The sequence below is a fragment of the Limulus polyphemus genome, unplaced genomic scaffold, assembly GCF_000517525.1.
Source record: "Limulus polyphemus unplaced genomic scaffold, Limulus_polyphemus-2.1.2 Scaffold32, whole genome shotgun sequence".
Lineage (NCBI taxonomy): Eukaryota > Metazoa > Arthropoda > Merostomata > Xiphosura > Limulidae > Limulus > Limulus polyphemus.
Window position 1 is genome coordinate 49,699 of NW_013665642.1, and position 11,369 is coordinate 61,067.

The 11,369-nt window shown below is 32.3% G+C and overlaps 1 protein-coding gene across 4 annotated transcripts; it reads right to left on the bottom strand.

The window, feature by feature from the left end:
• Nucleotides 1-3,672: 3,672 nt before the first annotated feature.
• Nucleotides 3,673-10,782, bottom strand: LOC106460156 (alpha-(1,3)-fucosyltransferase 6-like). 4 transcript variants are annotated; one of them, XM_022386970.1, is made up of 3 exons: nt 10,221-10,782; nt 9,712-9,803; nt 3,673-6,085 (listed from the first exon to the last, which is right to left on the bottom strand). In XM_022386970.1, exon 3 carries the CDS (start codon nt 5,976-5,978, stop codon nt 4,713-4,715), a length of 1,266 nt encoding a protein of 421 aa, XP_022242678.1. In that variant the 5' UTR covers nt 5,979-6,085; nt 9,712-9,803; nt 10,221-10,782; the 3' UTR covers nt 3,673-4,712. The 4 variants fall into 4 exon arrangements, with proteins under 4 accessions (XP_022242678.1, XP_022242685.1, XP_022242693.1 ...); XM_022386977.1 differs by having other exon boundaries at nt 9,712-9,822; XM_022386985.1 differs by having other exon boundaries at nt 10,718-10,778.
• Nucleotides 10,783-11,369: the final 587 nt, after the last annotated feature.

Genomic DNA, 11,369 nt, shown 5'->3' on the forward strand with positions numbered 1-11,369 from the left:
GTCTTCAATGCCAGCCAAGTATTCTTTCTGATTGTTCTTCATGTCCATGAGCTCAATAGTCACCCACACTGGTCCCCACAACCTTGCATAATATCCTGTCACACCACAGAGCTTCTGTACAACTTCTGGTACGCCTTTGTGATCCAGCACCTTGATATTCACAAGGGTTTGCTGAGACGCAGAATCTATGACAAAGTTGCACCTTTGGCCATCCAGCTTTCCTGTCACGTAGACACTATGTGTGCTTGCAATTTTACACTTAGCTGTTGGGACTTTCACGATGGGGGTTGGTGGTCGTCCCTTAGCACCAACCACTACTGGTTTCCCGAAGCTGACTTATTGGTGGTATTCTTCTTACACTGGCTCCTCATATGTCCTTGCTCTCCACAGTTCCAACAACCAGTTGAAGTTGCCAGCATTGAGCTCTTTTGTGCCCAGGTTTATTACAGTGCCAACAAAGTCCCTCAAACTTCTCTGAAAGTTGCCCTTTTCTGCCCTTGAATCCTGACGACTGTACCAATCTTGGTACCTCTGTGCTGGACTTAATGTAGGATTCAAATTCAAGAACTCTAGCCATTGCATCCTGCATAGTAGAGGGGTGTGCTTGCTTGACTTGTATTTTCAATTGTGGACTGTCCAAGGCGTCTACAAACTGATCCCTCAGCAACAACTTGAGGAGATCGTGTGGTGCAGTTTGGTAGGCCTTGTGTGCCATACTTTCCAAGTCCTGTGCCAGCTCTTGCAAGCTCTCCACTTTGGCAAGGACTCTCGTCCTAAACCTAGCCATGTAGACTTTGGACTGATTTTGAGTTCCATACCTGAGTTCTAGTGCCGCTACCAGTGCTCTATAGTTGTTGTTGTTGTCTGCTGACAACTGTCCAAGCATTTCCAGTGTTTGTCCCTTCAAGCTCGTTGCCAGATATACTGCTTTCTGCTCCACTGTCCACCCATTCATTTCTGCCAGGAGCTCAAATTGTGCTCTATATGCTTCCCACAGTGCCTTTCCATCGAATTCTTGTGGCTTCCTTTATAATGGATCACCCTTATTGCTGACATTCATATCTGGGATGTGACTTCTAACAGGACTGAAGATGTCTGCATTGGGGTTTAGCTGCGGGGTCTGAAAGGAGCTTGGCATTGTCTGGGGCTGATTAAGTCGATGGTTAATGTATCCTTGTGTAAAAGACAATAAATCATCCTTTAATGTATTTAATTCGCTTTGAAATGTACTAAGGTTTTCCATTTGTACTTCTTGCCACTGTTGGAGACTTTCTTCCTGTTTCCTTTCTTTTTCCAGTTGCCACTGCTGTAATCTCTCTTCTTGTTTCCTTTCTCATTCTTCTTGTTTCTTTTCTTTTTCCTCCAACAACTGCTGTAATCTCTCTTCTTGTTACTTTTCTTTTTCCTCCAACAACTACTGTAATTTCTCTTCTTGTTTCTTTTCTTTTTCCTCCAACAACTGTTGTAATCTCTCTTCTTGTTTATTTTGTTGTTCGAGCTGCCACTGTTGCAGGTTTTCTTGCAACTGCTGTTGTCTCTCTTCTTGTTTATTTTCTCATTCTTCTTGTTTCTTTTGCTGTTCTTGTATTACTGCCATCAAATCTGCTAAGCTGTAGTTTGATTTGCCGCCTCTCGTTTACATATTCTTTTTTTTACTTTCTGTCCCACTCTCTGACACCAATTTGTTACGTCTCTGGTCGTTAGTTAATTTCCCATATAATTTCTTTCCGATGAAACTTTAGGGACACAAGTCCTTCCTTAAATAAAACTGATTTATTCTTTCTGAATACAACTTTGCAATACACTAAATTTCCACAGTCATGCTATAACAAACGCTATAATTCACAACGAACGACTCACGTGCTCGACTCAATCATCAGTTTCTTTCTCTGTCTGCAGTTCAATTACCTTGTTGCCGTCAGTTCTTGGCGGTCTTATATGCAAGAATACCGTACATCTAGTAACCACTCGAGGCTTCAAGAAGGGACATGAATTTTCTAGAAGCACATGACGTGTTACTAGCATCACGTGACCTCTGCTGTGGTAACAATACGTTTCATTCTTTTTAAAAATTATTTATAAGGTATAATTAAAATATAACTTTCAAGAAAAATGAGTTTCACTCTTACACATATTCTGATATACATAATTTTATATAATACTGTTTCATCAACTAAAATATGTAGTACATGATTCTTGTATGAAAAGTTTAGTATCTCTTGTAACAGTAAGTGTAAAAGACTGGTATTAATAGGTGTACATTTTGTAATTGATGTCAAATACATGGTAGAGCAAAATTGTAAGAGCAATTAAGAATTTTTTTATAAAACAAATATTTTCCATTTACACAATTACTAGTATTAGTTTATTTAAATAAATCTTAGCCTATTAACAAATGCAGGATTACTTCTTTATTAGACACACAAAACTTGCTGAATGATCTGTTTGTTAAACAGATATGGATGTGAAGGGTTACACTTAGCTTAGACTGGTTGTTTAATTGGATGAACTTGGATCGCCTTGTTTTTTGTTGTGTTCATACTCAAGCTAAAATGCATCAGCTTGAATGTTTCTTGCCCTAGGCTTACATATAGGTGGCTCTTTGTACTTTTGCAGTTAGTTACATGATGTATTTATAGACTCAAGATTTGTAACAAAATTTATAAAATGTGTGTGTGTGTGTATGGAATAGGGAAGTACTTTTTAGTTACTTAAATATAGTCAGCTATGAAGTTCAGATTTCTTAAGTTAAATTAATGTGACTTGCACTAGATTTGTTTCATCTTCACATAAAAAATCCTATTAAAACTGAACATTGAATTTTTCTTACAGCCTGTATGCTTTTTTCTTATAGTTATAGCTTTCAATTGCTCTAATTTCACATCATTACACAATTGCAAATATTACTGAGTATCTAATAGTGAAATTGAAACAAAAACATAACATACTTGTAAAAGATGAACATGGAAATACACCAATCACCAGCCTCAGAATATTAAGGTAAATCAATCATTCATAAAGCCAAAATATAAAGATAACCCACACCACTCACACAAAAAATAGCTATAAAAACGTTTACATTTGAAAACATGCAATGAACAAAACAAACTTACCAAACAAAATCTAAACCATAATAACTCATTAAACAAATTATGTACACAAGATTTACATGAGAACTCAACCTAAAATTTATCTTAAAAAAAACTGATTACCAAATCAAAGCATAACTTTTGAAGAATAAATTTTGGGTCATCTTGTTTTTTGTTGTGTTCATACTCAAGCTAAAATGCATCAGCTAGAATGTTTCTTGCCCTGGGCTTACATATAGGTGGGTGTTTTTACTTTTGCAGTTAGTTACATGATGTATTTATAGACTCAACATGTGTAACAAAATTTATAAAATGTGTGTGTGTGTGTATGGATATGGACATGCAATGAACAAAACAAACTTACCATTTACACAAAATCTAAACCATAATAACTCATTAAACAAATTATGTACACAAGATTTACCTGAGAACTCAACCTAAAATTTATCTTAAAAAAAACTGTGAACAAAACAGAAAAACACGTAGGTTCAAGAAGTCTTTGATAGAAATAAATAAAAACCCTATAACCCGAGCACTTTCGAAAGGTGGACCTTTCTTCTTCCCAGTTTGCCCCTGAAGAAGAAAGGTCCACCTTTTGAAAACACTGGAGTTATAGGGTTTTTATTAATTTACATCATTACCATAATGCTTGATGTTGCATTACTATTACACTGGGTAAAACAACATAATATTACAACAAGGTGAACTGCTATATTACCACAGAGATACTTATAAACTGTTACAGATTTATTTGCTTCACTGTCTGGAGGACATTTCTTTCAAAGTACTGATTTGATTTTTAATTGTCATTCATTATGAATTACAATAATTTTGATTATTTATAAAACAATTAACCAAATAACTTGTTATTTCCCACTTTTTGATATTCTAATTAAACACTATACTTGCTGTGACTATCTCTGAGAAAGTGTTGTTCAAGTATGAAGTCAATGTTTATATTTGTAGATTTATAGATAAAATTGTGTATATATCTGCAATCTTTACAATTTCAAGTTGACAACCCGAAGAGGATAACTTCAATTACCATTTCAAAGTTATAATACATATTAGTATTTGTTCCAGTGTTCCAAAACTACCTACTGTATCAGCATTAAGCCTTATTTACAATTTGTTCAAATAATTTTTGAAAGAAAGTTTTAGATAAACTGTTTTCTGCCATTATTATTATTATTTGAGATTGGTTCCTTAGAATCAGTCTATATACTTATTCCATTAACTTTTTGTTGTTGTTATTGTTGAAGTAATTAGCAAAAACAAAGACAAGAAATTCAAAAATTTACCAACTGGTCATTTTTTAAGTACTAGCCCAGTGTCATTAGTATGTAAAAGGATAAATGCAAATTTCATAGAATATTTGCTTAGTGAAACACTATATTTTAATCTCAAAAAGTGTTTTTAAATAAAAGAAAGCAAATGCTCAAACTTGCAGATATTTTTCAATAGATTTAAGTTTTGTTGAGAAGTAATGTAAAATTATCACAACTGCAGAGTGTATAAATATATTTGTATAACCAAAATAATGTAAATCATTGTTCTGAGTATAACACCATTATTATTTTTCAAATTCGTTGTTTTCAAGTTGGTTGAAGTCATCTTTCTCAATTATAAAGGTAACACTGATCCTCTACAGTCAGTATTTTTGTTCCAGAAATCTTCCAAATGATAATATGTCTTTGGAGACTTATTAAAGTTTAAAGCTTCACAAATATGACAAATGTGCAGTGATGGGGATCCAAAATATCCATGTTCATTTAAAACTTTATAATTTTTTTTCCATTCAAAATACTTGTTGTAAGCAGTATTGTTTTCATCTAAGAATTTGATATAATTTGCTAATTCTTGAGGTGAATCAAAGTCTTCCACATGTATGTATGATCCTGGAGGACAAAGCCTTTTGTAGTCTTCTTTATCTCCACCCATGACTACTGGAACAGATTCTTTGTGAAACCCATTCCACCACATTTTCTCTGTAATATACTCCTTGCAATTAGAATTTTCAAAAGCTAAGTAGAACTTGTATTCCTTCAGAATAGGACAATCTGTAGTGAAATGACCTGGACATTTTAACTTCCCACAGTGTCCATAAATATCCACTTTAAGGTATTTTTCAAGACTGTGGATATACTGCCATCTTTTATTTATCCCACCGCAATTACTTCCCAAAACTGCAACTAAACGGGATTTTAATTTTGCATAATCTGGTAAAGAATTAATTTTAGCTTTTTCTGCTTTGTTTAAAGGGACAGTACGGCCATATGGAACTGGTACATCCGAGTCGCTTCGATACGTCATGCTCCAGTTGAAATATCCATTGTAGTCTTTCATAGTGAACTTTTTAGTGACCAGAAATGTATGAAGTGGGGATTCATCAGTGAAGAAAATCCATCTCTGGTGTGGTAATCTATAAGGTGGGAGTGTGTCGGGGCCTTGTGTACGATGAAGATGAAACACAACTGCATCACTCACATTCAAGCCATTCATATCATCAATTTGAACTCTGCAGTTCCTCACAGAACAAAATTCAAAAGGATCATGTTCAACTTTTCCATAAGATCTGAGAAATCTTCTGAGCATACGCTTTCCATGTTCCCAAAACAAAATTGTATAGTTTTTTGTGTAACTCACATCATTATCACTATCATTGCTGTTTAAAACCTTATTAAAGTACTTTAGTGGTGAACCATAATCTTGTTGACTATTATTCAGATTCTGCATGAAATGGAAGTACTGTCGTGAAAACACACTTTTATTTTGACTATACTCCATTAAGTGGTAGATGATCAAGCTGACACCTGCAGAAATCAGCAGTACCATGAAAACACAGTTCCACATTCTACTTAAAGTGGTAGGGCACAATCTATTAGGCATGATTCAGTTTCTTGTTTGTTTGTTTTTGCATAGAAGAATCTAACAGTTATTTTATTTCTATTTTTCTAGGCTCACAGTGAACTCTATACCATGGCAGAATATATTTTCTGAAATACAAGAGAAATATATACATGTACAATAAACAAATTTTTACATAATCACACAGTTTGCCATAAAACAATCTAACCTATCATTTGCAAAATCACTCAAATGGAAGTTTACCCTATCTTATAAGGACAATTAATGGCTACAATCTTTAAAATGGCCTAAGTTATATGTTAATTCCCTAAAATGTATCAAGTTTCTTAAACAGGTATATATAGTGTTCTACCTAAGATAGCAAAAGCATCTATTTTGATATTCAATTTATTTAGGCTATAATTAGATATTTTTCTGAATAAAAAAATAAATAGATGTACACTTAAAAAAACACAGTTATTACAGTTGAAACAACTGTTAATTTCACCCTTTCATAATTATTGGAAAACTTATTTCTTATTCAGGTCTATTTCATTGAACTTTTCTAAATTTTTATGCATGTGTTGTAGATATGGTTAGTAACATTCTTGTAAATTGTATGTGGATAGGTCCTAAACTTGTACTGATCTTCTACCTTAAATAAAGTTTAAATATCACAGAATTTGTTTTATACTTCCTTGACTCTGTTTTGGTGCCATGCTCTTCTTGAATGAGATTAGACTCATGCAAAATAGAATATAAAGTAATGGTGAAATATTCACCAAATTAAAATAATTTTATTGATAAAACACTTTTTCTCTCTAACCTGTTCTCAATATTCACCCACTTTTGTTACCTTTATATTCATTTCCTTTCACAATTGTTCTTCACCCCTATTAAGTTCACATATCTTATATTGTTGTATCCCTTTAAACAATATTACCCAATGCAAGTGTTCATTCATTTCCTTACATTGTTGCCTGTATTCATGTTCTACTTTTTTCTTTTTTTGATTTACTACAATTTATACAGAATTATTTTATTATTATTTTTATTTATTTATGTTACTTCCCTTAGCTCCTTTGTAGATTAATAACTTGTTCTCAAGTATTCAAACCACGTGTTACTTGTTCTTTCAACCTTACCCTTCTATTAACAGTTTTATTCTTACTTGAAACTTGATGAAGGGCTGTTGCCTGAAATGTTATTTTCGTGTTTTATCGATAAAATTATTTTAATTTGGCAAGTTTTTCACCATTACTTTATATTCTATTTTGCATTTTATTTCCTCACCTAAGCAATTATTTTATTATTGAGGGTGGTACAGAATCTTGTACAAGTTGAGTTTTATCTCCCTTGAAAATATATAATTAGAATGATGTGAATAAACTACAATTATAGGATACTGTATTAGGAATTTGTCCCATTTGGAATTGTGTTATCTCAATAATTCTTGCTTTAGTCTTACACAGATAAGTTTTTTCCAGCTATAGTAGCCAGAGTCGTAATAATAAAGCTTGCCACTACTGGTAAAATTTCAAGCATACTTATATTCGTGAATAAAGGTAATTATCTATTCATTATTTTGTGTTTTTCTTTAGATTTCCATGATTCTTTTGTTCTTTATATAACATTTCCAGAACTTGGTGTATTGTGGGTATTTACGACTACCTATTAAAAATCAGTGTACTCAAATACCACATAGTTCTTCTGTGAACTTTTAGATATCACACACCCACGCACACAGTAACAGTCACAAGTCTGAATTACTTACGGGTCCAGAAATTTTCAAGGTCAAACAGAAACTGATTTGCAAGCCTAAACACAGGCTGAGCCAAAAACATTTTATATATATATATATATATATGAATAAAAAATACTACAAAGACAGAATAGAAAGGAAACTTTATTCTATGCACAGATTTTTGAATGAAAATAAAATTTTGCAGATTTTTTTCTGTATTTTAAATAAAATTACTTGTCAAAAATTAACTATGTTAAGTTACAATTCTTCATTTGCTTCATTCAGATGCAAACTCTTTCTTTTTCCTCTTACATTTAACATACTGTATCAATACTTCCATGCTTGTGTATGCTGTCTGACTTGCACATTAAATCTTTATAATAATTTTTTGGCTTAGCTGATGGCTGGCTTGACTAGTTAAGTATCTGCAATTCGAGCCAGAGTCATGCATTTGACTCAAGCCCATGTTAACTTCATCTCTAATCTGAACCCAGTAAAAAGGGGGCAGGGAGCAATGTAGATATAAAAAACTGCAAGAATAGAAACCAACACTGGCAAAACAATTGTGACTACATTATATCTATAAATTTTTGTTTGTAAATAATTATAATAAAAACAATTACTTCACAAATAGTATTATACCATAATTACATATACATTACTTGGCACAAGTAATTATGGAGTTAGTGGGCTTTATCTGGTGACAAACCTTTATATAATGATTCATTTTTTACAACAATTTCCCATCATCAACATTGCTGTTTCAATAGTTAACTGCAGTGAAAAATCAGTAAAGTGTCAAAATTATTCCAAAAATTTGCACAATTTAACATGGCTGAAACTGAGAAAAGTAAAACAAAACTACATTTAAGAAGCAAAAAGTGCAAATATTTAATGATAATGACATGGCCAAAATTACTACCTGGGACTCTTTCCCTATTATAGGCAGGATTTTGAATTTGAGTACGAGTGTAAAGGAAGGGTTCTGATCACCACAAACACAGTTTGCAACTGGAATATAATTTGACAAGTATACAAGTACAATGCTGACAACTTGAGTGTCATTAAAGTGGCTAATTAACTTGTGCTCATGAACCAAACCCAGGACGTAAGAGTATTATTGAACATGTTATCCTGCTTATTCTGTATACAAAGCTCATAGTACAAAAAATGAATTTTTGAGTATTATTTTAAAAGGTTAGAAACTAAAGCTTTCTAAACTTTGCTTGTCTACAATTAAATACACTTAGCAACAGGATATAATTCAGTATAGTGTTGCTCTACTCCTGCTGGATAACATGTTGGTTGTCTACATCAATGTAGAGAGTAATAGTGAAAAAAATAAAATATTAATAGAATAATTTATCCTAGACACTCCTACCTTTAGAACTTACATAATTACTGGCTCTTCTGTTCTAACCAGACATAAAAAAATAATCTGCATCATTCTCTTAGAAATTTTAATAAACGGAGAATGGTATGGTTCAAACACCAGTCAAGGTACCTTAATTTTTACCTAATACAATACTAAATAAGAATATTATAACGTCAATATGCTGGTAGAGAGAGTAGAACTTGGCTAATACAGTAATAACTGGTTTTAAAAAACTTGAACTGTGAAGAAAGACCAATTTTCCTTTCTTCTGAAGCTCTGAGCTACAAGTAGCTTTCTACAAATATTTAGAATTGTTAAGGTTTTCAATAATGTGCTTATGGGTTGTTTTTTTTAGAGGTGATATGAAAATATAGAAAATACAAATTTTAATATTTAGAAATATTAAGTTTACACTTTAGAAGATTTATTCCATCATTCAGAATTATATGTCAAGATAGATTTTTTTGGTTTTGTTGGTGGAGGGGTGACTTTGATTTCATGAATGACCTTCTACCACAATGATATTTCCTATTAACACAGATAAATAAAACTTTCCACACAGTCAGAAAAAAAAAAATATATATTTAGAGTATGGAACAGCAAATCTAAGAATGGACAATTTGATAAAAAAAAAATTTAGCTAATCCAATCCTCACCTTCATTTTGCAATCACCAAATCAGGCCAACTAAAGCTTGAATACTAAAGTGAATGATAGAACATCACGGAGTCATCTGTTCTCATAATGTCCTACAGTTCATAAGATATGCTTAAATAAATTTACATTCACATAAGCCTACTTGATGAACAAAATTTTAAAATAAATTTATACTAACAACATGTATCACAAGTCTAAAATTTGGGCTCAAGATCTGCTTTTAACATATTTTATCAGTTTCCCGATACAGAGCCTGAACTCCAGATCTCTTGTATCATAATTTTTTGCAAACTGAAGAAAATGTGAAACTGCTTACATATGGAAAATGTAAATTTTTATAACTACACAAGTTATTTTATGAAATCAATTCCTAATAATAACTTCTTTTAGACATGCAATTAGATACAAGTTTATCTTTGTTCATCAAATTCAATCTACATCAAATATCATTTGCGTAATTATGGCGCTATTTCAAAACTAATGACATTGACACTGAACTTTCTACGTACCTATTTAAAACTGCATTTTACTTTTCAAAGTACCGTAAAACTTCTCTCAACACAAAAGCTCATATTCATAGCAATCAAATCAAGAAATCGTCCTTTGGAGTTGTAAGTTAAATTTACTAAGTTTTAAACTTTGAATTTTAATATATATACATATTTTCTCACTTATATCACGCAACAAACTTATAACTGGGAAACTACACAATTCTTCATGTTAACTGCATTTTTTACTACTACTACTGTCTTACAATTAACAGCAATCGGAATGAACCCATATTTTAAAACTCGACTAAAGAAGGCACTTATCAAACTCGAACAGTCGAAATTTAAACCAGGAATTACAATAGGCCTAACATTAATAATTTCTTTAAGTTTGGGCTAGGACTAATAATAAGGCTTATACATTAAAATACCAAACGAATAGTAATAGTTTAGCTCAACTGTTTATCAATCTAACTTAATTTGAAAATAGTGACTGAAATTATCAAATTAGACAGTACGTTAACATTTTTCATTCGATTTGAATATTTAATATCCAGGCTTTACAGTTTCAACTGTCATCAAGACAAATATTCTTACCTCACTGAACACTCCTATCATTTCAAATTCTTAATAGTTGTTTGAGGCGGAAGAAAATAATTTAAAAAACAAAATCTGAAATTATATTTTAATGTGCTTTAGTTTAAAATTTGTTGTGAACAAAGAAATAGGTGGATAAAAAACACACACATGATTACTAGTTTCAGGTGTCGTTTAACTAGATATTTTAAAAGTCTTTATGAATGTTCAAGTTACTTCAATACAAACGAATATTTTGATTCTTTATGTTCTTTGAATATTTATGTTCTTTAACATAACATAAAGTTTAAGAACAACAAGTGACCTGTTATTGGTCCATCTACGCTGTCCCACCCACACTGTCCTGTCACACCACAGAGCTTCTGTACAGCTTCTGGAACTCCTTTGTGATCCAGCACCTTGATACTCACAAGGGTTTGCTGAGATGTAGAATCTATGACAAAGTTGCACCTTTGGCCATCCAGCTTCCCTGTCACGTAGACACTATGTGTGCTTGCCATTTTACACTTAGCTGTCGGGACTTTCACGATAGGGGTTGGTGGGCGTCCCTCAGTACCACCCACTACTTGGTTC